This window comes from Condylura cristata, unplaced genomic scaffold, assembly GCF_000260355.1.
Source record: "Condylura cristata isolate star-nosed mole 26May11 unplaced genomic scaffold, ConCri1.0 scaffold00001, whole genome shotgun sequence".
NCBI classification, from domain to species: Eukaryota; Metazoa; Chordata; class Mammalia; order Eulipotyphla; family Talpidae; genus Condylura; species Condylura cristata.
In genome coordinates, this window is record NW_004567102.1 from 52,061,350 (window position 1) to 52,088,875 (window position 27,526).

The window sequence follows — 27,526 nt, forward strand, 5'->3', positions numbered from 1 at the left end:
CCAGACTCCTCGGTGCGGCCGTCGCCGCCGTCAGCGCCCGGATTTCGCCGCGGTTCGCCCGGCCGGGGTTGGTGGGCGGGCAGTTTGGGGCGGGCGAGCTAGTCGCCTGGGCAACGAGGAAGTCGGCTCCGGGCTGCGCGCCCAGGCCAGGCGTCCGAACCCCGCCGACTTAGGGACGGCGTCCTTCCGGGAGGCGCGGGGGCGGGGCCGACCACCTGTGCGCACCGCCCCGGGGGGAGGGGCCGGCCGCCCGGCCCCTCGCCCTGGCGCGGAGGCCGCTCGGACGGCCAGAGGTCCTGCGACTCTGTAGCAGCCCGGCCATGAAGCCCAACTTCTCCCTGCGACTGAAGGTCTTTAACCTCAACTGCTGGTGAGTACGCCCGCGGCTGAGGTCTGAGCCAGAACCGCATCCATAGCCACAAAACCAGAGGAAAATAGACCTTCCTCCTGTCTGGGTCCCCGGGTCCCGCCAGCCACCAGATCGCGGGGGTCCAGGGTGGGGAGGGGCCCGCATCTCCAAGGCACACATCTCAGCTCCGATTTTTCCCAGGGGACCGAGCACCCCCAGCCGTTACCTTCCCTGGCCCTTCTCTTCCTCAGGGGTATCCCCTACCTGAGCAAGAACCATGGAGACCGTATGAAGCGCCTGGGGGACTTTCTGAACATGGAGAGCTACGACCTAGCCTTACTGGAGGAGGTAGGGTTGTGCAGAACTGGTTTGGAACCCAGGCTGGGAGCAGAGGCAACTCGGGGTGCAGGAGAGGGTTTTCTCCCAGGTGGAAGGGCCTGGCAGCCTTCTTCATCCCTTCCCTCAGGTGTGGAGTGAGCAGGACTTCCAGTACCTGAAACAAAAGCTGCTACCCACCTACCCAGCTGCACACTATTTCAGAAGGTGAGGAACCTGCCTGCCAGGAAGCCTCTTCTCAGACTTGAACTCTCTTGGCCCTTGCCTTGCCAGCCCTTTCCCGGCCTGGGCCTGCCATCACCCTCACCCTGTTCCCTATAGTGCCCTCTGCCCTGGGTGTGGTAGCAGGAGGGTTTGGAATCAAAAAGATCTTATCTCTTTAGCTCATCACTTCCTCATTATAAGGCTACCCGGTTATTCCACAAAAATCTGTCACTTGAACTTTGCTTTGGTGGTGGTCCCAGTAGTAACTGATCAGAACTGGGAAGGGCGAGGGCTGGGTATTTCTGTCCCTGTTTTCTGGCTTATTAAGCAGGACTGTGCTTTCAGTGGCATCATTGGGAGTGGACTCTGTGTCTTCTCTAAACATCCAATCCAAGAATTCCTCCAGCACGTGTACACCCTCAACGGCTATCCCTACATGGTAAGCCTGCCTTCTGACCTCTTCCACCTCCCTTCTGCATCCCCTGCTCAGCAGGGGCAAAGCCAGCCTTGCTGGGGTGGCAGGGGATGTACAGAAAGGGAGCAGCATGGCTCTGCATTGCTTCTGCTCCCTCCTGCCTACAGATCCATCACGGTGACTGGTTCTGTGGAAAGGCTGTAGGGTTGCTGGTGCTCCATCTGAGTGGACTGGTGCTCAATGCCTATGTGACCCATGTAAGTGAGGCACAGGGACAGTCTGGTGGAAGTGGCGGAGGGGGTTGTTGGGGAGCGGGACTTCTAAGTGGGCTGCCTGGGGATGAGGTGTTTGGGGCAGGATCTCTTAGAATCATTAGGCGGGTTTTGTTCCTTTTGCCAACTATCATGATGAATGAATGATGATTTAGACCTCTCCTTGGGACCCTCGTCTCACGTACTTTCATCTATCTTGCTCAGCTCCATGCCGAATACAATAGACAGAAGGACATCTACCTGGCACATCGTGTGGCCCAAGCTTGGGAACTGGCCCAGTTCATCCAGTGTGTGAGCCTGGGCTTGAACAGGGGAAGTGGGAAGAGGTCTAGGGACTGAGGGGTGGCTAAGGCCCTAAGGGTAAGAGCTGGCAAGGAAAAACAGCCTGCCTCACTAACCCGATTCTCCCAGCCACACATCCAAGAAGGCCGACGTGATTCTACTGTGTGGGGACCTCAACTTGCACCCAAAGGACCTGGGCTGCCGCCTGCTAAAGGAGTGTACAGGACTGCATGATGCTTACCTGGAGACACATGACTTCAAGGTGAGATGCTCCTGATTATTTCTCCCAGCGTACACCCCCAGCTGCTCTTCCTTTTCCTTCTCTCAGACTTGGCACAAAACAACTCTTCACATAGGGCTCTGATGAAGGCTGTACAATGGTACCTGCGAACTGCTATGTCAAGCAGCAGGAGCTGGAGCCATTTTCCTCGGGCATTCGCATTGACTACATGCTTTACAAGGTCAGGCCTCTCCCCACCGATGTTTCTCCCAGTAGCCCTTTGTCTCTCATCAGGCTGTGCAGACCCTTTGTCAGCCAACTTGTCTTAGACCACTGCTGGCTGGAGAAGGGGACAACCAGGAGCTGGTATCGGGGAAGAATGCAAATATGTTTCTCTCTTATCCTTTTCATAGGCAGTTTCTGGGTTTTACATTTCCTGTAAGACTTTCCAAACCACTACAGGCCATCACCCTAACTCTGGCACCCCCCTGTCTGATCACGAGGCCCTGATGGCCACTCTGTGTGTGAGACACAGTCCTCCCGAGCACAACCCCAGTCCTACCCATGGTGAGTCACCACTGTCCTTTCCCTTGATTCTGCTCCACTGTAAGGCAGCTCCTCCACCCTGATCCTCTCTCCCACCCCACTGCCTTGCTTTGTTCTAGGAACAAAAGAGGGGTCACCATTGATCAGTGTGCTGAGAGAGGCTTGGACAGAGCTGGACCAGGGCTTGGCTCAAGCTCGCTGGTGGACTTCCTTTGCTAGCTATGCAATTGGTCTGGGGCTGCTTCTCCTGGCACTGTTGTGTGCCTTGGTGGTTGGAGGGGGTGTTCGGGAGGTGGCCCTTCTACTCTGGGCCCCCAGTATAGGCCTGGTGCTGGGGGCAGGTGCACTCTACCTGTTCCACACGCAAGAAACCAAGAATCTGTGTCGGGCCCGGGCTGAGCTGCAGCATGTGCTGCAAAGGGCAAGGGAAGCCCCAGACCTGAACCCAGCTGCTCCACTCACCCTGCTTCTGGGGCAGCAAGAGGGGGATGGAGCTGATGAACAATAAAACTTGGCACTTTTTTGCGGCTCTACCTTTTTCCTTGTACAGAGACTGGTTGGAGCCAAGGGTGAGTGAGTGCCACAGAGTGCTTCTGTAGGCTCCTACACATCTATACCCCTCCTACCTGCAGGAAGCCAAGTCCTCTGTGGTAGAAACATTTTTATTATAAAAGTGGGCTCCCCGGAAGCCTGCTCAGAAAGGAGCAGGAACGCTACTTTCCGAGGTCGAGGTGGTCTTATAGGAGAGAAGATCAGCAGTCCTTCTGCTGGGCCGGGGGCCTTGAGCCCAAGGGCAGCTGGCTGAGCCTGCGTTCCTCCTGTAAGCGGATGAGGGCATCTCGTTCATTCACCACGTCCACCAGTTTCAGAAGGGTCTTTTTCTCTTTCTCTCGATCAGCTTCTGTTTTTGTGCTGTCTGAAGGAGGACAGGAAGCTTAGAGCTACAACAGGGAACTGTGCAGGGAGGCAGCAGAGGTATAACCTAGGCTCAGCCTGCGTGACTTCTACACCAGAGCTTTTGTTTCCTAATCTGTAAAAACAGGCTTGTCACTGCTAGTGGGAAAGGCTTTGTTTAAGAACAGCAAAGGAAACCCTGCCTATCAGCCTGGGCAGCTCTGCCTGAGTTGGCAATGGAGTAGGGCTTGGGCCTCTCTAGCCTCCTGCAGAGCTCAGAGAGATAGGGACTAGAGAGCCTCACTGAGTGGTCAGGAGTTAGTGGCCACTAGTAGTAATGGCTGGGGTCATGCCAGCCACGTGATGTCTGCTTCTTCCCACATTCTACCTACCATCCTGGTTCATGTAGCCTCGCAGCTTCTGGTCCAGGTGCAACTGTTTGTCCTCCAGGTTCAGCTCCTTTGCCCTGTGGAGGGCAAGATAGAAGAAACTCAGCACCCGGCTGCCCAAAGACTGCTGGGCTCAACTCACATGCTACCGTCAGTCCCCTCCACCCCTTACATGATCATGAGCTCAGCCTCCTCATTCAACAGGTTGTTTCTCTTGTCAACAAACTGCAGCCACTGTTCTAACTGTGGATTATTTTGCTGGTTTGGAGAACCTGATGAGAAGAAGCAGGGCAGAGTGGTCAGGAGGCCTCCAGCCAGGGCCGGGGAGGTCATGGTACGAGTAGATCCTGCTATGGGCCTGCTACAGGTCTGAGGGATTGCCGAGGGCTGAGCAGGTGCTGGAGACAGAGGTGCCCTCCCTTGCCCCTCCTGTGTTTACTCACTGCTTTGGCGCCTCAAGGCCAGCTCCACTTTTGCACCCTCAGCCTCCAGCTCCCGCAAAGCAGCAATAATCTCATTTTGTCGCCGCTGGATGGCCTGAGGGGTGCAAGATAGGAGGCTCAGAAGTCTTTACATTGCTCAAGAATGGAGCACCCAGGTTGCTCTGATCTCCACAGTCTCCAGCCCTGACCCCATCAGAGCTTCCAGGAGCTCCTGCGCCTCACCTGGGCCTTGCAGAACCGCTTCATCATCTCCTCCTTAGCACGGCGCATCAGGGTTCGATTCCATGTTGGGTAGTTGTTCATGTCGCTTGTATTCTTGGTGAAGGTTAGCAGGGTCTATAGCAGGGTAAGGCCAGTCAGGGGGTAGGGCCTAGCTCCCCAGTAATAGGGATTAGGGAAGCTCTAGAAGGAGCTGAAAGGAACGTAGGCTAGGAGGAGTTAAGTTCTGGCAGAAAAGATGGAGGCTTAGAGACGTGAAAGAGACGAGGTCAGAAGACATCTGAGCGAAGGGCTGAGGAGAGCAGAGCACAGGTTTCTCCTGTGGGGATTGTATTTCATGGAGGCATGCTGGCTCGGGTAGAGGGTTCCTCCCGCTCACCTGCTGCATGACTAAGTCCACAATAGGCCCATGCCTTTTCTCCTCCTCATCCTCTTCTTCCTCTTCTTCACTGGAGGAGGGACTCTCTTCTTCTATCTCCATAGTCTTGAGATCTGAACAGAGGAGATATGGCCTGGGACCCCCAAAACCTCCCTTTCCATTCCCAAGCCTTCCCCTGCCAGGAATCCCAATACCCCCTGGCCTTTCTCCACCCTGGGTCAGCATGTCTGGGCAGTTACCTTGAGGTGTCTGCATTGGTATTCCCCAACCCGCAAAGCTGCCCTCCAGGGCCTGCTTGGCCTCAGCTTCGAGGCTTCGAGGAGGCTTGGGTGGAGGCTCCATTTCTGGATCAGGAGTAAGGTTGAGGGAGGCTAGCTGATGGCGTTCTGGGCTGGAGAGGCGGATCAGCCGACGGGCAGGCTGGCTGGGATGTGGCACAGGACTGGCCCCCTCTTGGGGGTCCGTGGGACCTGAGGGGCTTGGTGGTGTATTGTTCTCAACCAGTGTGGGAAGCTCCTGGAAAAGCCACCATGTGGTCTGAACGGTATGGTATGAGGTCAGGGGTGCCCTTTTAGTCAGATATGAGCCTTAACATTAACTCAAGCCATTTATTCAATGTTCCAGATACTTTGGATACAGCAAATAAAACAAAAAAACAGGATAAAAATCCCTGCCTTCATGGAGCTTACCTTCTGATAGAAAATGCAAAGTCTGCTTCTCTGTAAGACCCTTTTCCACCCCAACACACGCTCAAGTTTTTACCTGACTCTCGGGGCTTTCGTTGCTGCCACTTTCTGGCTGGGGCAGGTGCTGGAGGCAGTAGAAATGTCCTGGGGGAGATGAAGGTGGGGGGCAGGCATCAGATGTAGGCAACTCAAGGCCCTGGGGGAGACAAGACTTGGGATTTGCAGCCCAATTTCTGATAGCCTCCTGGCTCCTCAGACCCCAAATGTGGGGAGAAGACCCTGGGCTCAGAAGAAGGAAGCCTATTTCCATCTCATGGCCAGCACCCCATTCCCCTCTACCTTGCTCCCCAGGTAAGACCAGGCCCAAAGTCCCTCTGGAGACCTCCCAGCACTCACCATCTCCTGGGTGCTGCTCGTAGCCACCTGGCCACAATGTGGCCTCACAGACATGGCAGCAGAAGCAGCTCCGGTGGAAGAAGCGGCCATCGACGCACAGGCGTTCCAGGATGTAGAGGTGTTCCCCACACAGTGCACACAGGTCTCCAGCATCAACCTGCACCTGCCCCCAGGCAACAGGCTCAGCTAAAGTCAGGGCCAGCTGCAGACTTCTTCCCTTGCCAAAGAACGCCCCTCCTGCCCTCTCCCAGGCTTCTGCTTGCAGACAGGGCCCTGGTCTCACCTCCTCCTGTAGGGATGGAGGCTTCAGGGGTACACTGGGATCTGGGTCAGGTGGCTCCTCAGTACTTGGGGTTTCAGCCTTTTCCTAAGGAAGAAAGTGTTCAGGATGGGAAGTGGCTGTGTCCAGAGAGAAAATATTAGAAGGGAAAGGGAGTGAGATGAGGGAGAAGGGAGATTGTATGGGGGAGTTAAAGTTCTCGGGTTGGGGAGCAAGGTATAGGGGAACAGAATATAGGAAAAACAGTATGTGGGGGAGGGGGTAAGCCCCAGACAGGATTGTCTAGCCCCAGCCTGCATTTACCTCCAAGCGAGGCTTCTTGCCACCAGCATCCTCCCCGTTTTCCTGTAACAAGTCCTACACCATGAGCCTGGGGCTCTGAGATCCCAGTCCTCCCCTTCCTCCATTCTGAATGGACTCCCCATGGCCCAGGCACCCCACCAGGAATCCACCTTGGTCCGGGTGCGTTGCAGAGTCCTCTGCAGTTTGCCAAGGAACAGCACAGCACTGGAGGTCCCTGGGGATACTTGACTGACTGGGTCTGCAGGGACAGTCAGCAAGCAGAATAGATGGGGGGCTAATACTGTAGCCCCAGATCAGACAGCTAGGCTCCAGCTCAGGACCTCTCCAAGGATTTCCCTCAGAGGACACCTCTCACGCACACACTTCCTGTCCCCACTCCCACCACACCTGGGATGCCCTGCCCTCCAGGTCACCTGGGCTATGCGGTGTGTTCTTGAAGGCACTGTGGAAGTAGCTGAGGTAAGCGATGAGGCCCAGAGGGTCACTCCCTGCCACTATGGCCTGTGCAGACAACACCGGTGTGATACCCAGCTCATGCTCTGCCACCTTCAGTGCCCAGGAAGTTGCTTCCAGAGCTCCCATCCCCTGCAGGTCTGATGGCTCCCTATGGGGTGTTGAGGAGAAAAGTCAAGAGGACACAGCACCTGACCCTACCAAGAGGCGCAGGTGGGGAGAGAGCCACAGGGCTAGCACAGCTGGGGGGAAAGGGCATTTCTGATCTGGGTTGGGGGGGCTCTATCACCCACAAAATTCTCCCTATTGAACACATCTGACTACTATCCACAGGCAAAATCAAGGCAGAAATAATATATAGAGAGGTGTGACTTGGGCAGAAGAGTTATTAACCAGTGATGGGGCTCTGTGGGTGTGCTAACCCCACAGTCCACTCATCATTCCACACTGTCTTAGAGGGAGGGACACAGAAAAGACAGGGACCCCCGAGCCCGATTCCCAACTCACAGTAGGCTGGGCCGCAGCCGGTGCACCAGGGCACACAGAGCCAGCCCATCAGCCCAGGAAGAAGACAGGTCGGTGACATGGACACCCGGGTACCCAGCTGTCTGCTCCTGGCACCAGCGTAGCAGCTCCTCCTGGGTGCTGGTCAGCCCTGAGAGAGGAGGCTGTGCTGTGCCATGGCACGCTGGCTCACAGAGCCCAGTGGCTGGCTGTGGGGGCTCAGTGTGGGAGGTGGGGGCAGGTGAGTCCAATGCTCATGTCTATAGCATCTTCACCCTGATTTTCTCACTTTTAAAATGCCTTTTTGAGTCAAGTGAGGGGATGAATAAAGCAGAATCAGTATTTGCCATAAAAGATAGCAGGTCATGAATTGAAGGATCAGGAGACCCAGAGGCTCAAAGAACAGGTGGATTTAGGGGTCTGCAAGGCTGGGAGGGATGTCAGAACAGCTAACAGGATGGCTGCCCTTCAGCTACTGCTGCTGTCGAGGAGGGTACAACACTGAACAACTTGCATAGAGATGGCTGCTGCTCAGTGCTCCACTGCCCCTCCCTCCACTCCTTCAATGCCTCCCAAACTTCCCACCATCCCCAGTGCTCTAATACCCTGTTCCCAGGGGCCTGAAGTTGCAGCTGTTCTGATGATTGCAGTTGGCAAATATTTTGACATGGCCCTGGAGGAAGGGCTGCTCACCCGTGTCTGGCATTCCTGAGTCTGTCTTGTCATTCTGACTGCACACAGGCTCCTTGGTCATTACGTCATACAGGTCCCGTACCTAAGGCAATCCTTTGCGGGTCTTAAGGCAGGTTGAGCACACCACCCCCTCTACCCACAGAGGGCCTTACCCTGGGGGCTCACACAGGGGGACAGTTGACTGGGCAGCTGCAGGAAGACCTGATCTGGAGGAGGGGGTCTGCCTGGGAAGTCTGGTAAAGGGATCTGACCTGATTAGGGGTCACAGCCCGGAGATTCAGGTTGGGGTAGCGGGTGGCTGGGTCCAGCCCATACTGGGCCAGGTTGCGGTGCATGTTTTCCGGGGATGTCTGTGACAGCAGCTGATACAGGCTCTCACTGCGGGGCAGAGAGCGGGGCAAGAGAGAGGGTACTCATCAGTATCCTCAAGAACTGTCAGGCCTCCCTTTTATTCACTTTGCCCAAGTCCCCATCTATTCACCCAGTCCCCTTGAACCTCTTTCCGACCCCTGCCCGATACCAGCCGTACCCACGTGCACCCACAACTCAGGCCTCACCGCTCTGCCAACACTTCTAAAGGTCCAACGCCCTCTGCCCACCGCTTCACCATCCACGCTGCATCGAAGGCTGCCAAGAAGCCCCGGGCCACTCCGGTGCCCAGGGGCCAGAAGGGCTGCAGGGTAGAGGGCAGGAAACATCTTAGTGGACATCCACAGGAGTGCCGAAGCCCAGAAGCCCCTCAGGTTCCTAGCAGAGGAACAAAGCTGACCTCCGCTCCTCCCCACAGCAAGTAAAAGTTTATTTCACCACTTTCTCATTAGACAGCTTCCTCCTTCTCCTCATGGAACCCCTATGCTTCCTTACAAAGAGTCCCTTGACTTGAAGGGACAGCTCTTTGCCCCCAGGCAGGGCCCCTGGCCCCCTTACCTCTACCAGGCAGTCCCCCACAAGCCCCAGCAGCACCCGGGCACCATGCTTCTCCTGCACTCGAGCTGAGCTCTCCGCTCGCATCATACTTGTGAAGTCAAAGGCAGAGACATCAGGCCGCCCGTGGGCATCCTGAGCAAATTCCAGCTTCCCCAGCTTGCCCTGGGTGGCAAAGTCAGCAGCAGCTCGGGCAAAGTGTTGCAGAGCTTCCGGCACCACGTTGGTGCTGCTCAGAAGCCGGTCAGTCTCTGGCCAGTCCTGTATAAGCAAGAGATGAGAAATGGACAGACTTACCACAATGGGCATAGGACAGACATGTACAGAGGCTCAGAGAGGGTCGCCACACTGCCAGGCAACTGAAAGATGAATTAGCGTAGGAATTTAAGTGTTCTGCCAAATTCAAGTTCCTCCCTCACCACCCACCCAGATGAAGGGAGGACGCCGGCCCCACCCTGCCCTGAGGCCCAGACCCATTACTAGCACCAGGCACTTGCTTTGGACACCCCACTGAATTCAGCACCTCAGTCTCCCCATCATTGAGAAATAACATGATTAACTGCTCAAGGTACTTTTGAGAATCAGATGAGAAAACAAATTAAAAGGTCTTTAGCACAGTACACAACACCCACTCGGTGATCAACTACCTCTTTAGCAAATACATCCCAGACCCCATTCGAGGTACTGGGAGTCATCAGCAAGCTAAGGCCAGAGAGACAAAACCATGCCCCTGCCATTACATAATCGCTATGTGGTGTATCAGGGTTAGCACCGAAAGTGATTCGTATTGCCATATAAATTCCAGAAGCGAAGAGCTTGTGAGATGGAGGAAATGCCAGGGCAGAGGCAGGACAAGAGGGCACCCTCCCCATACAGGCCCCTCCTCCCAGGGCCACACCCAGACCCCCTTGCATGGACCCCGACATCACCTGGCGCAACACCCCCAGCCGCAGCAGGCACTGTTTCTTGGCTGTCATCACGAAGTAGTGGGTATCGTCCTTATAGTACACGATGTTCTCCAAATCAATGCCTGGCGGGTGGGGAATGCCCGGGGGAGGAACAGATGAGTCTCTTCCCCTCCGTGGCACCACTCCAAGCTCCCAGCCCTGCCTCACTCTGAGAGTGGCATCACATCTTATACCGCATGAGATGCCCCCAACACAGGGGTCCATGAGTTCTGCTGGCACATCTGTGCCAGACCCAGGAGGCCTCGGGCTTGCAGCAAAGAGAGAAACTCAGTCAAGTGGCAGCTGAGAACTGTACCACATAAGCACACGCTTGGGAGTGGCAACATGGCTTCTCCGCCTGGGTGTTAACAAATGCCAGGGAGCATGGCAGTGGGAAGCCCAAGTAAACAGAGAACATTTTCTTGAAGTACTCCTTCCATATGAATTTATATCATTTTTGTATCTCAGCACATATAAAGAAACACAAGGCAAAATCCCATGCCTCTTGTGAGAGCTTCTAGATACTACATGCTGAGTCAAAAGGGGGCTGAGCTCCCGTGGGCACAGGTTCCTTTCCTTTGGTGCCAAGACCATAAAAATGAGAGTGGGGCCCTCCCTGGTGGCACAGCGGGTTAAAGCACTGCAATGAGAAGCTAAAGCCACTTCTGAATGAGTTCGACTCCCGCCTGCCCCGGAGGTGACCACATGGCGTGGCAGACCTCTCCTGACCCGCCCGCTGCTCCCCTCAGCAGTGTACTTATCGATCTGCCTGTTCTGCTCCCCACTCTGTCTCTGGTGAATCCTCTCACCCTCCACATCTCTGGCCTGTACCCCAGTTCTATATGAATAAATAAATAAATCTTTAAAAAAAAAAAATGAGAGTGGGAGATTCAGGTGGCTGAGCACAGGTCTTAAGAGGGCAGCCAGCCCACAGTCAGCAGTAAGAGAACCGCATGCGAGGGCCCCGACCTGTGCCTTTGAGCAGACTCTGGAAGAAGCTCTGGTTGTAGATCCTGGCCACACCGCTGATCTCAGGCACCTGTGTCTCTTCGACAGTGCGGTGGTTCACAAAATTGACTGTGATGCCAATCGCCAGTTTACCACGCATTTCTCGCACAGTGAAACCTAGAGATGGGGGCAGGCAGGTGGTGGTAGGAAGGATAACAGTCTGGAAAGGCTCAGGAGGAGCCCGCCATCCTGGTTTCTTTGAGGGAAGTGATCACTCACCTTTAGGGACGAATTTACCTCCAGCTGCTGAAATGAGGACATCAAATTCATAGTTGGCCAGTTGGGCTGGGGGATTGGGCTGGAGTTCAGCATGCCAGCCGCTCCCTGGGGCAGAGTGTTTGAGAAGCATAAGGTGTGGAAATCTGAAGGGGCTCCTATACTCCCAGGACAACCCCATGAAATATTTAAATATGTAGGGTCCTCTCTGGTGGTGCAAGGGGTTAAAGACACAGCTCCCTCAAGCTAGCCACAGCCACTGCAACATGAGTTCGATCCCCGACCAGGGAGCTGACCCATATGGCAACAGCAGACCTCTCCTGTCTTCCCACTGTTCACTTTGGCAGAACAGTCAATCTGGCCATTCTGCTCCCCACTCTGTCTCTGGTGAATCCTCTCACGCCCTCCCCCGCAACTCTGGCCTACACCCCAATTCTTGAATGTATAAATAAATATTAAAAAAGTATTTAAATATGTAAAGAGCTTTATGGTTTAGAAAGAAATAACACATTGTCTACCAAATTGCACCTTCACAACAGCCGTGGGAAGAGGGTAAGGAAGGAAACTCCTGATTAAAATGAGACTTAGAGGGGTTTGCACAAGGCTACTCTCCTAGGAAGGGCGCCAAGGCTGACTCCGAACCAGCTTTCATCTTTTACAGGCCACGATCTTCTTGGCAGTAGGGGTTCTCTGGTGCAGAGAACTTACCTTTTTCAAGAGGGGGCTTCAAGTCAGTGAAAGTGACCCCCCAGTGAATTTCCACCCCTAGCAGCAGAGCCACCTTCAACAACAGCAACTGAAGCTGCCGGATGCCTGGAAGGGAGAGGATGTTAGGGACAGACACCCGAGGACCTTAGGTCTCCCCCAGCACCCACGTGCGGTTGGTCTGAGCTGGAGAAGGTCCTAAAGATTACTCCGTCCAACTGCCCATTTTACAGACACGGGACTGGAACCTGGAGGTCACTCGCTTCTTCACTGGGCCAGTAGGCCCCCACTGACCTGTCTCTAGGCTCAGGCCCTCCCACCCTCTTGGCCCCACATGATACTCACTGATGTGGTCCAGGGTGCCTGTGCAGAAGCGTCCATAGAACTTCTTGGCACCAAGTGCCCGAAGGTCATGGATGGTAAAGGGCCAGAGGTGGAGTACATTGTGGCGAGAGAACTTGGTGCGCTTTTCTACCAATATCACACGGGCCCCCAGGAATGCCAGCTCTACAGCAGCCCGTAGACCACAAGGTCCAGCACCCACCACTAGGCACTGCAAACACAGGACAGAGTGGGCATGGCCTGCGTCTCCCCCTCTGCCTCACCTCCACTCTCCAAGTCCCATCCCGGGCACCCGGTATCTACCTTGGTGTTGGCACAGGCCCGGCCCTGCTGGTACACAGGATGGCCTGCTCTCTTGTCTAGCTTGGCCCACAGAGACTTGGCGCTCCAGTAGTTGAGCTGGGCCTTGATCTTGTGGAACTGGGTCAGTCCCCCACCGGGCTCCACTCTCAGGGCCCTGCATAGTCCCTCAAAGCTGCTCAGCACATCCTGGCATTTCTGGGCTTGCAGGAAGCTCTCAAAGTGTGCATGTGCAGGGTTGGAAGAGGTCGGTGAGGCCATGAGAGCCCAGAAGCTCCCAGGGAGGGGAGCAGCTGGGCTGAGTCACTTGGCTGCTGGAGTGGAGGAGGAAAGAGAAGGGGAGGTGAAAGGTGGAAGGTGGAAGGAGGAAGGGAAATGGAAGAAGAGAGCTGCTGGTAATCCCAGGGAACTCCAGGTCCGGCTGACTGGCTCTGCTCTCTCCCCCAGCCCACTCCCAACCTTCTCCAGAGACAGCTGCTATCCCTTCCAGTCCAAGGGAAATCTGCCAAATTTGGAAGCGAAAAATTAGCAGTCTTGGGTACTACAGGCAAAGAGGAAGCCAAGGAGTCACCAGCTGTCCAAAGGTCTCTAAGCCTTACTCTGGAGCCCAGGCAGCAGGAATTCTTATCCAGCTTTTCCATGTCCAGGTATTAGAGCCTGGGGGGATTTCTCAGAAACAGAGCAGGTGGACTTCCCAGGGAAGAAAGTTTTCCTACTAAAACCTGCAACCCCAACTGCTAGGCATGCACACTGTCCCATCTTGCCCTAGCCTCCAGTGCCTGGGGGGGTGTGTCACATTGCCCGGGGCAGTTTCCTATTTAGCACTCAAGCTTGCCTCGCCTCCAGAGGCGGAGCCTGGGGGTGTTGGGGGTGGGGAGACAATCTCTAACTGGGGAGGTTCCTCTTTCCATCCCCAAAACTAATAGCCGGAGGATGTTACCACTGACTGACTGGGTGAAAAGGACTGAGTCTATTTCTGACTCACTGTGGTCAAAGCGCTTCCCTAGTGAGTCGCCTCTGTTTCAGGGGGCCTGGGGGAGGGGTACCACTGAGGTTAGTGCCTCGCCCATTTTCCTCTCACCCGGGTCCACTCGACGCCCCGCCCCATCCCCGCTGGGCTCGGGTTTGCTCTCCCAGGAATCTCCCGAAACAAGGCTTCCTTTTGTCCACTTCTCCCTCGCTCGGACCCCCACGCAATTTGAAGGGTGTCGGAGGGGACTTTCTCACGCTAGGACCAGGAGGAATCAGAAGGTGCCGGCGGATGGAGTTGTTCACAGGGAAGTTAGGGAAGTGAGTGGCATGGATGGTACAGATCCCAGATTGGTCCCCTGCCCCCATCCCCTCAACCATCCCACAGTTCCCAGCTGGAATCCCAAAGCAGAAGGAGATTAAAACTGTCCTCTGCGGGTCACCTGGACGAGGCAAGCTTCGTCCGGGCGGAAGGACTGTCAAGAAGGACAAAGGTCTCTTTGGGGAAGACGGTAGTGGAAGAAAGAGGATCTTAGTCAAGGGGGAGACCCAGTCGGGAAACACCAGAACCAGGCTGTGCCCAGCATAGGGCGGTCCGGAAGGATGGAGAGGGAGCTGGACCACTGGCTATTGGGGCAGGAGTACTCACAGGCTGGACCTTAAAGTCTGGAGAGGGGCTGAGCAGGGCGGGGGCCCGGGGAGACGGGCCCCAGCGGCTCGACGGGGCTCCCAAGTGCCTCCGACTCTATTTCCCCGGAGCGCGCCCCCACCCCACTCCCGGCCCCCGCGGGCAGGGGGCACACAGCTGGCACAGCTGGACAACTTACGGGACAGCTCTGGGCCCGGGAGGGGCGGCTTCCTGTCGGGCGAGCGACCCAGTGTGGGCGGGCGCGGAGGCGGAGGCGGGCGCGGAGGCGGAGGCGGGCGCGGAGGAAGGGGAGCGAGGAGGGGAAGCCTGGGGGATGCGGGGCGGCGCGCAGGCTGCGCCGGACTGGGGAGTTTGGCGGCTTGTAGGCTGGGGCGCGGGGCTTGCAGCCAGCAGACGCTTTATTCGTGCCTCATTAGCATCTCATTAGCTCGCGAATCCCGGACTCCTGCGGCCCAGGCCCACGCTGGCAGGGTGGCGCCGAAGGGCGTGGCGCTGCAGATGCTCCTTTCCTCCGACCTCCTTGCTGGGGGCTGAGAAATCCCCGTTGGGGGTGCGGGGCGCCAGACGGAGAGCTGGAGACTTTGGGGTCCAGCCGCGAGCCTGAGCCTGCAAAGCTAGCTCCTCCCTGGGACAAGGACAAGGACCCGCGCGAAGTACCAGCACGACTGACGGGTCTCCGAGCGCTGGCGGAGAGGGCGCTCTGTCTGGGCTCTTAAGTTTGTAGAAGCTGAATGGTCTGTAAGTGGCGCCCGAACGTCTGCGCTCTCCTCACCTCTACAATCCCGAGACCTTGCCCCCGCGACGCACGGCGGATCCAAGATTGCCGTTAGCCTTCCCCGAGACAGGTTAGCTTCTAGATCCGGGCAGAGGAAAAGGGTACAGATTGGGTTCCTGAGAAATCGGCAGTCTGCAGCTTTCAGTAGCTGGAGAAGTGAGAGAAGGAGGGTTTTGGTGTCAGTGACGGCGAAGATAGTGTGTGGGGGCTGGGTGTGAGAATTAAACACCACTAAGAGGAGGAAATGGGTGTCGAGTGTGGGAGGGCTCATTCTAGAATGCGATGGAGTGAGGGTGTATTGAACTGTCAGTGCTGAAAAGGGCTGGAGAGACCGCAAGGTGATCCTCCTTCAAGTCCCCATAAAGAAACAGTATTGAGGTCTTGCATCCCTGGTGATGCAAGGGGATAACTCTCAGCACACTACGAAGCAGTCTGCAGCCACTGCAGCACGAGCTCGATTCCAGGCCAGGGAACTGACCCACATGCCCAGCAGACCTTTCCTCCCTTTCAGGGCTGTCTCTCTGTCTCACTGCCTCTGAACAGTATTTCAATCTGCCTGTCTGCTCCCAGCCCTCTCTCTGTTGAATCCTCTTACCACCCCCACCTCGTTTGCACAAATAAATCTTTAACAAGAGAAAAGAAACAGTACTGAATGTGAAGTTTTTGTCCAATGTCATTCAGCTGGTTGCTGGTAAAATATCAAGTCCTTTTTACGAGCATCTCCTATGTTCATTATCTTAATCTCAATAGTCACAACTGCCTCATTTGACTGAAAAGGAAAGTGAGGGTCACTGAAGCACTGACTGGTTATGAGTTACACAGTAAGTGACAGGGATGGGAGAGGCATACCTCTTTATGGACTCCACCACACCTGTGTTGACCCAAGATGACAAAGGCTGACGTTATGCTGTTTCTTTAGAGTAACTGATAACTGTTACACCAGAAACACTAACAAAAAAGAGTCACTAGTAGTGCCATTCTCCTTGAGATCCAGGCAGCCAGAAAGAGCTGGATACCCTGTGGCTCTCCCTTCTCTTTATTCTCACTTTGCTTTCTTCCGGGAAACCCAGTGGAAACCAATAAGACCTACACACTCAATGCTCTCAGCTCTGGCTGGGAAGCTGGCAGGGGGAGGAAGGGGAGGGGAAATGCCTGGTCGGCCAGGAAGGAGAGGCAGGGAGCTCAGCCAGGTCAAGTTTAGGAAACTAGGACAGCCTCCCAGTTGGGCCCATCCTAGGCTGGAGTGTGACTAGTCATTTGACTTGAAATGAAGTTGTCAAATATAGACACACCCTTACTTAAATATCTAGTATAAAAAGCCTTCTAAAGTCCACTATAAGTGGCTTTTAAAATTACCCCATTTCCCTTTTATGGGCAGATGGTAAACACCTGACTGCTCTGACTTAGATCCTTGATGCAGACTTTCAGTCTCAGCCAGTCAGGGTTATGTGGCTCTTTGAATGACAGATGGTACAATTTGTCTTTATAAAAGATCACAGAATAATGACCTCAATGCTAAAAAGCTGCTGACTTAGTGTTTCAATTGGTGTTAATTAAAGATAGACACGGGAGCAAAAAAAAAAAGGAAAAACTTTGGTCTGTAATCCAGAAAGTCTGGTCAGATGCCAGCTTTGCTAGTCTACAGAGACTTGAAAAAGTTTTCACCACTGCATCTGTCTCATCTCTGGTTGTAGGTAGATTAATTGCTGAACCTCCTTAGCACTTCAACTCTAAAATTCTATTATTCAATGTCGGTGACCATAAGAAATGTGCAAACTAAAGACCCAAATGAAGTTTTATTTATAGTCTTTTCAAAAGGAAAAAAAAAATCACATTATATGTGTATAGAGAACTAAAGATACTGGCACAATCACATTGGCCATTCATATTGGATCAAATAAATGACTGGTACATCAATAGCCAGTTTTAAAAGAACCCTACCCTAATGTTTCTGTACATCATCATGCCAGCAGTGACTGAGGTCAAAAACTGTGTCCATAATCCCTAGCATATCTGCTTTCTCACAATGCCATCCTTATCTTAGCTCCAAACCTCTCATCTACTGAACCTGGAACCAGGAACTATGTCCTGAGCACTGCAGGTGAGATGAGTCAGCTACTCTGTCACTGTAGGTTCCTATGTCACAGTCTTGGACTGGTTGCTGTGATGTGAGCAGGCACAGCTCCTGATGTAAAAATAATTACAAACTGAGCTGAACATGGAATGAATTGATTGGGATTAGACAGTCAGGCATTTGCAAGGAAGTGACATCCTGAGTTTTGATAGATGAAACACATCATTCTGACAGTCATGCCTGAGGAACTGTTTGCTTCAGAGCCCTAAGGCAATTACCACTGGGTGTTTCTGGAGGACTAGGGGAAGCCAGTGTGAGAATGGGGAAAGGGCCCAAGGGAAAGCTGAATTTAGATTTCATTCTGAACACAGTGGGAAACTGCAGGGTTTTAAATAGAATTTGATCTAATATGCTCCTATTTTCCTTGATAGCATAATAAGCTATCATTTAGTTCAAAGCTAGGGACACAGTGGTGAGTTCAAATAGATCACCACTTCCCAGTGCAGAAAGGAGTTGAGGGGAGAGGTAGAAAAGTTCAGGCAGACCTTGGTAGGAGTCCAGGCAGTGGCTCAGCAGTGGGAATGGGGAGAATGGACGCGTTCAAAATGCCGGTTGAGGTAAAACTGACCTATGTAGTGGCTGGACTGGTCAGGGTACAGGAGGGGTGAGGGCCCTATCAGTGACTCCCAGTTTTCTTTCCTGGCTGGTAGTGAGTGAATCACACACACATTTGGGTCCCTTATTCATTACTACTCTTCCCTGTGAACTTCCCTGCATTTTGCATTTTTGTCAAGTACCTTGCCCAGAAGTCAAAGCCTGAAGATGACTTAAAAGACTCCAAGGTCTCTTGTTCATAAGGGACTGACTCTAAGGGCCTGCAAAGATTAATGATACAAATAGGTTAAATAGTTGCCCTTGTTTTTATCAAAGTAGTTTTGTATCAAACACCCAAAATACAGGAAAAATTTATTTAGGAGTCATTTAGCCATACTAGAATTCTCTACATGAGCTAGATTAAAAGTCCTAAGTTTCATTTACCAATAGTAAGATATAACGTAAAACTGCGCCCAACTATTCTTTTGGAAAATCTTCAAATTCTCAGTTAAATGATCTAATTTATGGATATTAATAATTCAAAATAATTACTAAATTCATGCTCTAAGACTAAGGAAGTTACCAGACTCCTCCCCTGCTCAAATTTTTCCCTTTCTATACTTTAGACTAATATAGTGCTTTTCAGACTCACAGAAAAGATCCAACTGCAAAGATTGCTAATTAATGCTAACTAAAGAACATTGCTTATTAATATATTTTATATTTAAATACAAATCCTTGCCAGAATCAACGATCTTGGTGCTTTTAAGTTTGTCTAAAGAATTTGAATGCAAGATAAGTTATCACAGTGACATTCCAGCATCTTTTAGAGGTTATTACTTAATACCTGTTATTTACAAGAGGAAGGCAAAAGTTATTTCTTTTTAGAGGGTCATTCCTCCATGACTGCTATTTAGGAAAGACAAAAATTTTTAATTCAATACTTAATAGATTTTAGTTTAGGAGTTGGGGGTGAAAATTTGCCTCCATACTTAATATGGTACTATCTACAAATCTGCCCTAAACAGATGTACTAACAATCAGTTGGTAGTTTGAAAAAAGAAGGGCTTAGAGGCTTATGTTAAGACATTTTCACTTGAGTAACAACTTTTATCCAGTGGTAAATTTTGATAAAGCTTTAAATCAAAAGTAAATACTAACATGAATATTGCTATTTTGTGTTCCTATGAACAACTTTCATGTCAGAAATTTGATTGTATGATAAAAATTCCAGACTGACTCTCAATTTCAGTCAAAAAGATTCTATTACATTAAAAAGATCATATATAAAGGAAATTCCAGCTGAATGTTCCATGCCTGCTGATAATAAGTTCACCTGGTAGAAACAGCATAGAATCAGTCAGCCCTGCCCTCTAGTTCTGCCATTTAACATGTAATGTTTGTGCCTGTGTCCTCATCTGTAAAATAGGCATAATGATACTTACCTCATAGGGATGTCACGAAGATTAAGCAGAATAAGTTTATGCTTCAAGTGGATAATAGGTGCGTCCTGAACACTGCTTCCCTCCTTACTCCTGGTGCCAGCTGTCATGGGCTGAATTGTGTGTCCACTCCTGATCCCCACCTCTTAACCCCACCTCAGAATTCAACTGCCTTTGGAGATAGGTAATGAAATTAAAGTATGATCATCAGGCTAGGACTTAATCCAATGACTGGTGTCTTTCTAAAGAAACTGGAACACACAGAGGGAAGACCTTATGAAGATACAGGGAAGGAAAGATAGCCAGGAGGCTAGAGGAAACCAACCCTGCCAACATCTTGGTGTGGGACTTACTGCACTATCCAGAACTGAGAGAAAATTTCTGCTTTAGTCGAGTTTGTGGTCATTGTTAAGGCAGTGCTAGCATCCCTTGCCTGCCACAGGGGCCATAACATGGCCACAGGGGATTGGAGTCCTTAAACTGCAGGGTGCTATGTAACTCCTACTTTTTGTGACAGGAGAGAAAAGTTAAGAAACGTTAAGATACAGATCTAATTGCACCTGGCTTCACTCCTGGCCTGTACCACAGATTCAACATTATTACTCTAATCCTGGCCTGTACCACAGATTCAACATTATTACTCTAATTAAACTCTAGAAGTAAGTAAGCATTTACAGTGAGAATCTCATTGTATTACTTAGTATTGTTTAACCAGTTACAGTATTTATAAACACAAGAACCAAGTGCAAAGAAGTATACACGGGGCAGAGATGGAAAGAAGAGTTTCACGAAATAGGCAACCACACAAATGAGTAAATTATTTTGTTGGCAAGGGCTTGAGTCTTCCTGAGGTTGGCCCTGAAAACCAGAGATTCATCTTTGAAAGATACGAGATGCATTTCAGTTGCCCAAGAGCAAAATTTTCTAAAAGGTATATTTCTGTCCTTAAATTTTTAAAACTGTACATATTTAATTCAAAGTAAGATGTGAAATATTGCCCCAGCAATTTCTCAAAGACCCAACAGAACATTTTAAACATACATGTTTTTAGGTAGTGTCACTGAATTTTAAAACTGGGGATTTCATTCAAAGGGGAAGAAATATGTGTTGGGGACACAGAAGAAAGGCTAGGTTTATAAAATTATCATTTCCTGATTGCCCTGTGACAGTCAAATAACAAAACATTGTCAGAAGACACTTCTACGCCTCAGACTGCTCTTATGTCTGTACCTGGGCAGTACAAGTCAGAGCTACCAGCCACAGGGCTACTGAGTCCACACAAAATGGACCATGAACTGAGGATCTAGATTTCAACTTTACTTCATTTTAATGTACGTTAAAAAACTGACTTTTTGGGCCCTCCTTGGTGGCGCAGTGGGTTAAAGCACAGCATTAGGAGGCTAGAGCCATTTCAGCATGCGTTCGATCCCCGCCCATCCTGGAGGTGACCACATGGCGTAGCAGACCTCTCCTGACCTACCCGCTGCTCCCCTCAGCAGAGTACTTTGTTGATCTGCCTGTTCTGCTCCCCACTATGTCTCTGGTGAATCCTCTCACCGCCCCTGCACTTCTGGCCTGTACCCAAGTTCTGTGTGCATAAATAAATAAATCTTAAAAAAAAAAACAACTTTTATTATTTCATTTCAGTTATTAAAAAATTATACTTGTAACTACTTAATTTCAGCCTAGGCTTTCAACTGTGAACTGTGTATTCTATGAACTCTCAATACAGATCATGAAAATTCAATTGAATACCAGCATGTACTTTGTAGTAAGTATAAATTATACACTAGATTTTGAAGACTTAATATAATAAAAGAATATAAAATAGCTTATTAATACATCTTATATTTTGAAATGATACTATTTGGATTAACTAAACTATTATATTAAAATTTCACTTTTTAATACAGTTTCTAGGAAACTTTAGATTGCTTTTGTGGCTCTCATTATATTCTTAGCAAAAAAGTAGACTGTCGTAGAGCTAGTTAAACCTGACTTCAGTCATATGAATTTATTTCCTGAATAATTATCCAGCTATCCAGAGTGAGTAGTTAACAGTCATTTACTTTGATTGTGATGTTGCTTCTGGAGAAAATGTGGGCCAGTAGGCTTTGAAAGCTATTAAGAACTTTGCATTTTAAGAATCAAGTTAAAGCAGTTTCAATGACTAAGTAAAAACCTGAAGTAGTAATTAGGGTATAAGTGCATTTGTAAAGTTACACCTTTGCATTAGATAGGCCTGATTTAACATGATCTTGACACACATCATTCTGGAAATTTTATGAATTACATACAATTTACATTATGTATTAATATCTCAAGTCTGACAAATCCTCTAATTTCCAAAAAGTGTTAATTCAAATAGTAATTAAAGATGTCTAAAACTAGAAAATGACTGGTGTGAAGATTCTGTTAATTTTAGGGTAGATTTTTCCCTTCTCTTCACCAGTACTTTGCTAATTTAGATAGCTTTAGAACCCTCTTCTTTTTTCAAAGATCCTATATCAATTTACTAGACACAACAGTCAAAATATTCAATAAAATATGATAAAATTGAAAACATGACCCAAACATAATTTCATCTTTTGACCATTACTTTAAATTGTTATGTCAATCTTATGGAATTTAACTGACTTTGCAACAAAAATATAGTAACTTCCCCTCTCCAAAAAGTTATGGGACAAAAGAAAAGTCAACAGTTTCAGAGATCAAACAGAATTCAGTAGAATATATTTGACACTTAAATTACACTGAATAAAATTTGTACTCCAGGATAATTGAGAAAGCTTTCATTTTATCATGCTGACAAAAACCAAATATCTGGGATGAATGCCTTGATCCAATTTTATAACTTTTTAAATTATAGTTCTCAATAATCTTCTTTTAAAGAATATATAAACTCATATTCTCAGAAAATTAAGTTCAAAATATTAAAAATGATCTTTTTTTGCTATTATAAATTTTGAGTTAAAATGGCATAGTCTGTATTTGAATCTACTTTAAATATGACATGTAACACACAAAGATTAAATGTTGACAGTTTTTCTTGGGGGGTTAGCAGTTATTAAAAGGACAGATCCCCCAAAGTTACAATCTATCATGTTCAGCCTCGACTTGGCTGAGGCAACTGTATTGCCTGAGAGAAAAGAAGTAGAAGCAATCGTTCTACCCAATTTAACTAACATATGACTTCCTTTGTTCTAAAAAAACAAAAAAGATAACTCAAAAGTTTGGCAAGACTTATAACCTATGGCTGTGAACATAATACGTAGAACTAAAAGTCTAAGTCAGTGCCCTCAAAGAAATATTAGCATTGTTTTTAGGAGATAGAGATGAAAATGGAAACCATTCCTCAATAGTAAAATACACAGTCCAAATCAGTACTCTACACACCCATCTTACTGCCTGGCTGGGACGTACTGGAACGTGTTGGCTATACGCCTCTCCAAGGGAGCATTTCAGAAAGCAGTTCTGACCCATAATCCTGCGATTGCTGGCTTACAGAGAGGAGGCCCAAGAGCAGTCACATGTGCACTCAGGTCAGCTCTGCTCTGGGCTTAGCGGCCTGGGCTGGGGCACCTGGTGAGTGGGTGGCTGCGGGGCAGGCTCCTGTGTGAGCTGCAGATGCTGAGCTGGATCTGGAGCACCAGCTGCTAACTGGAGCCCCCCTGCCTGCTCTTGATGGGCATGAAGATGTGCCAGAGTTTCCTTAGAAAGTGTGATTACATGCACTGGTTCAGTTTGTGAGGGTTCAATCTGGCTTTCCATCATATTGAGGCTCTGAATGTGTTCTGTTTGCTCCTGCTGGGCCGAGAGAATTAAATTCTGCAGTTGTTCTGGCTGCTGTGTGAGCAGGGTGAGATTTGCTGTCTGGTCTGCGGTCATGTTCTGGGAGCTCTCTGCAGCGACAATGCTGATTCCTTGGCTTGGACCAGGCATGAAATTGATGTTATGTACAGAATCCGTTACAAGCAGCTGAATTTCTGGCTCTCCAGAAGTAGAGAGTTGATATGGCTGTAGCTGAAGAATATTCCTGACCTCTTCAGTATTATGATTGCCAGAAACACTGCTGGCATCCGGGGCATGTTTTTCTTTGCTATGGATTTTCAAGTGAGCCTTCAAGTTGTCTAAGCGAGCAAACTGTATGTTACACTCGGGGCAGGAGAAAGGCTTCTTGCCTGTGTGGAGAATGCAGTGTCTCCTCTTGGCACTGGAGTCAGAGAAGGATTTGCCACATATGCCACAGGAGTATGGCTTTTCTCCTCTAGAAGAAAATAAACATTTTTTTAAAAAATAGGAGGAACCCTATTTACAACTTCTTTATTTAGGGAGAAGCAGTCAACAGGAGAGGAAAACTAAATTGACTGGAAGTCATAAGTCATGGGTTCTTATACTAATTTACAGACTTGGAAGTTACAATTTCCATGAGATTTAGGTGGGGGTGTAGTTGAAGAAAGGTGGGGGGGGGCAGGTGTGTTATAATTTTATGATTCATAGTAAGTATTTCAGATAAGAAAATAAATTCTTATATACACCTAACATATAGTTCCTTTTTGTTTTGCTTTAGCAAATTTTCAGATTCTAATGGACAAATGAGAATACGTAATTTCAATATTAGGGCTTCCTTGGTAGCACAGGGTTTAAATCTCAGTGCTTTGAAGGTATTACCAGCCACTGCAGCCTGAGTTCAATCCCCCACCAGAAAGCTGAACCCACACGGTGCATGAGACCTCTCTTGTCTCGGCCAGCTGCTCCCCTCAACAGTGTCTTTCAGTAGATCCGCCTGTTCTGCTCCCTACTCTGTCTGTGGTGAATCCTCTCAACCCCTGTATCTCTGGCCTATACCCCAGTTTCTGTGTGAATAAATAAATGTTAAAAAAGTTTGAGAAACTCCTAATTATTTCTGATGCTATTACTAAATCAAATAAATAGTAATTCTGAAGAAATACTCAGTTAAATCTGGAGGTGAGTTTTGTGGTCAAGAAATTTACCCAGTAAATATTCAATTTAATGTTTATGTTGAGTGAAGAATCAAAATTCAGAGAACTAGAAAATGCAGATAATATGAAAGCAAAAATTTTAGCTAAAACCTGTTTTCCTCATTTTGTCTTGAGAAGATAAAGACAAAAAGATTGCCAATTAAAAAAATTCTACCCGAGTTAATATGGGGCTTAGGACTACTTAGGTAACATATGTCATTCTACTGAACATCAGGGCTGCATGAGGGCCCATATGAGAAGAAAATCTGCAAAGCTTTACCGATGGATTCTGATGTGGGTCTGAAGAGAACTCTTTGCTGTGAAAGATTTGCCACAAATTTCACAAGTAAATGGCTTTTCACCTAAAAAAGGGAAGGCATTTAGAAATGTTCATTCAACATAAAACAAAAAGTAAAAACAACCCATGCTTGCATAATATAAAAAAGAACAAAAGCAAATCCACTCAATTCCTCACTCCAGTCTGTATGACTGACTGACTGACCGACTGACCGACTGAATGAATGAATGAATGAACAAAAAGCACTTACCAACCACCTAGTATGTACCCTAACTACCAGGTGTCAGGAGGACAGAGAGAAAGGATTAAGGGTGTAGTTCTTTTCCTTAAAAACTAAAAAGTTGAAATGTGGAGGTAAGCAATGACATGTAAGAAACAAGGAACAGATGACATTTAATCCTATATGTCTACCCTACATAACTTACTCTCTTATACTTCGTGCTTGGCAAGGGAGCCCTCTCGACCATCATAAGGATCCCTGTGCACCACCTTCACAGCCACCCTTGTCCCAAGCCACTGCGACTTCTCCACAGCAGTCTCCTTCCACATCTCCCCAGTTCTGGTTCTGCCTCTTTGTCTTTCACAATCAATTCAGCAACTGGAATGACCCTTTAGGCAGTGAGATGACGCCCCAGATAAAAGCCAAGACCCTTGGCCTACACACAGATCTGACTGCCCACTCTCACTCCTTGCTTCGAACTTCTCAAAACTCATCTGGCACTCTCCTCCTGCTCACAGAGCTTCTCAGGCATCTTGGAGAGTCAATGAGTGGTACTCCTCAGCAAGTCCCCACTGGGGCCCTCCCTCCCTGGCATGTTTCCCTTGGGGTCTCCCGACATGTGTCACTCTCACTGCTTCAAGTGTCTGCTCACATGTCACTTTACCATTGAGCTTCACCATCACTGCTAAGCACTGACCCACTGTCAACATCTCTTAGAACCACTTGTCCAAGTTGGTCTTTCCATAGGGCCATCATCACCTCTATACTGTATAGGCTACTTATTATCTATTGCTGCTATTCTATAGGACAATTTGCAGGCTTGTCCTAGAAGCAGGCCTGGCACACTGTTCCAGAAAGTCCTGTTGAACGAATGAATTTCATAGGGTGGAAACAAAAGCCCATTTAAGATGTCATGACTACTTCACTATGAATTAATAAAGCTTCACCAAATATTTCTTAAGCATTAGTATATACACTGAACATAAGAGTGACAGATTGGCAAGTCCTCCAGCAACAAAAACAAATGACCCTAAGGGAGACAAGGGAACCACGAATTAAAAAAGAGGCAAACTAAGCTAGGTAACACCACAGGATAAGCGCCATTGGAAAAGAACAGTCAGGTAGCGTTCCTTTAACATGATCTACTGGAGAATTCAGGCCAGATATTTCTTCATGTTCCATCTAGGCAGAGGACACTGTGATAACACAGATGAAACTGCATCTTTGCATCAGTAACTCTTACTACCCCAAAAGCTAAGATGCTTCCACTGCCAATTACCTTTCCATAGCTTTCCATGAGAGCTAGGGCCCTCTCCAATCTCAGTTCATTTTCCACAACTCTAGAATAAGGATTGGGTACCTGATCCTATTTGCCAGTTGTTGTACAGTTCTGTGTGGGAAACACATTTGATTTCATCTGTTTTTTTTTTTTAAAGACTTATTTATTTATGTATACAGAACTGGGGTACAGGCCAGAGATGCGGAGGGTGAGAGGCTTCACCAGAGACAGAGTGGGGAGCAGAACAGGCAGATCGACGAAGTACACTGCTGAGGGGAGCAGCGGGTGGGTCAGGAGAGATCTGCCACGCCATGTGGTCACCTCCGGGGCAGGTGGGAGTTGAACTCATGCGGAAGCCATCTTAGATTCTCAGTGCTGTGCTTTAACCCGCTGCGCCACCAGGGAGGGCCAGATTTCATCTGGTTTTATAACAACTCAGAAAGTGTTTGTTGGCAGATGTTTTATATAATGAAAGTTCTTTCCAGGAACATGCTTTTTGTGAAGCTTTTTGAGGGAATAAGCAGGACAGTAAGAAGATAAATTTCCCTATCTAAGGTGAATCTGGGGAAAGTCTCCCTATGCTCCTGACTCTGATTTGTTTTGGTAATAGTGACACAGCTTTACTGCCTGCAACTGAGTGACTCATTCCTTTTAAGTTTATTCAGCACTTAAACACTGAGAGACATATCAACAAAGTTTAACACTAAGAGATAATAGACATGATGAGAGAGAATATGAGGTCCTTATGAGGTGGTAAGATTCACATCTCAATCAAGTGACACAGGGCTGCATTTGACTCAACAGTCAAATGCAGTTTGTTAATGATACTGAGTGCAGACAGGAGGATGGATGTAGGAGAGGCAGGACATAGCTGGATGGGAGAGAAGCCTGTAAAGTACTAGGAGTAAATATCACAACCCAAAAGCTGATGCTGGAAATGACCATATGCTGTGGACACAGAAGGATCAGGATTCTTTGAGAAGCTGTAAGCTAACAGGTGAGGTGAGGCTAGGTCATGAAGAATCACCAGCCCCAAGCAGAGGACTGTGGAACTTCTGTTAAGTTTGTAAAAGGATGACTGGATAAAAGTACTAAGAAAATAAAGATGGGGATGGTGGGTGGGATGGGCTGCAGGCAGTAGCACTGGGTAGGAATTCCTACACTAATCTACACATGAAGTGCTGGCCAGAGGTGCAGGAAGCAGGTGGGAGAGGAAGGGGGAAAAAATAAAACAAAGTAACAGATCTGGGTCAAAGTGAGGCCAGAACAGAGTTGATCAGAGGAGAACTGAACAACAGCAATTAAATGCAAAGCAGAGAAAAGAGTATGCCTCTAGAGGTTCCACCCAGGGGGATGCCAACAGAAATAAGTCAAGGGTTTCCTTCCATGTTCACTATAAAAAAGCCTCAGGGCCCTCCCTGGTGGTACAACGGGTTAGGCTGCATCCACCTGAGTGTGAGTTCCATCCCCTGCCCTAGAGGTGACCCACAGGGCGCGGCAGACCTCTCCTGATCCGCCCATTGCTCCCCTCAGCAGTGT

At 49.2% G+C, this 27,526-nt stretch overlaps 3 protein-coding genes across 5 annotated transcripts in view; 1 reads left to right on the forward strand and 2 right to left on the reverse strand.

Annotated features, from left to right (window-relative positions):
* Positions 1–234: 234 nt before the first annotated feature.
* SMPD2 (sphingomyelin phosphodiesterase 2, neutral membrane (neutral sphingomyelinase)) lies at positions 235–3,134 on the forward strand. Its single transcript, XM_004674080.2, has 10 exons — positions 235–370; positions 601–697; positions 816–892; positions 1,235–1,328; positions 1,472–1,561; positions 1,781–1,863; positions 1,988–2,120; positions 2,215–2,319; positions 2,492–2,645; positions 2,744–3,134. Exons 1-10 carry the CDS (start codon positions 321–323, stop codon positions 3,130–3,132), a joined length of 1,272 nt encoding a protein of 423 aa, XP_004674137.1. The 5' UTR covers positions 235–320; the 3' UTR covers positions 3,133–3,134.
* A 149-nt stretch (positions 3,135–3,283) lies between these two features.
* Positions 3,284–14,586, reverse strand: MICAL1 (microtubule associated monooxygenase, calponin and LIM domain containing 1). 3 transcript variants are annotated; one of them, XM_012723234.1, is made up of 25 exons: positions 14,502–14,586; positions 12,709–13,016; positions 12,409–12,616; positions 12,067–12,171; positions 11,362–11,466; positions 11,104–11,259; positions 10,117–10,217; positions 9,191–9,448; positions 8,821–8,936; positions 8,515–8,641; positions 8,264–8,345; positions 7,574–7,721; positions 7,027–7,217; positions 6,763–6,851; positions 6,614–6,655; positions 6,314–6,397; positions 6,031–6,193; positions 5,711–5,778; positions 5,188–5,464; positions 4,949–5,061; positions 4,573–4,686; positions 4,351–4,444; positions 4,080–4,179; positions 3,911–3,984; positions 3,284–3,540 (listed from the first exon to the last, which is right to left on the reverse strand). In XM_012723234.1, the coding sequence occupies exons 2-25, from the start codon at positions 12,964–12,966 to the stop codon at positions 3,377–3,379; spliced, it is 3,237 nt and encodes a 1,078-aa protein (XP_012578688.1). In that variant the 5' UTR covers positions 12,967–13,016; positions 14,502–14,586; the 3' UTR covers positions 3,284–3,376. The 3 variants fall into 3 exon arrangements, with proteins under 3 accessions (XP_012578688.1, XP_012578694.1, XP_012578683.1); XM_012723240.1 differs by having other exon boundaries at positions 6,031–6,187; positions 12,709–13,019; positions 14,502–14,585; XM_012723229.1 differs by having other exon boundaries at positions 12,709–13,019; positions 14,502–14,585.
* A 6,507-nt stretch (positions 14,587–21,093) lies between these two features.
* The window catches only part of ZBTB24 (zinc finger and BTB domain containing 24), a 12,793-nt gene continuing 6,360 nt past the window's right edge, over positions 21,094–27,526 (reverse strand). Inside the window, exons 6-7 of the mRNA XM_004673757.2 lie at positions 24,471–24,552; positions 21,094–23,475 (exon numbers count right to left, since the gene is read on the reverse strand). Coding sequence (XP_004673814.1) covers positions 22,752–23,475; positions 24,471–24,552 — 806 coding nt within the window. The 3' untranslated portion in view covers positions 21,094–22,751. The remainder of the gene's footprint in view (positions 23,476–24,470; positions 24,553–27,526) is intronic.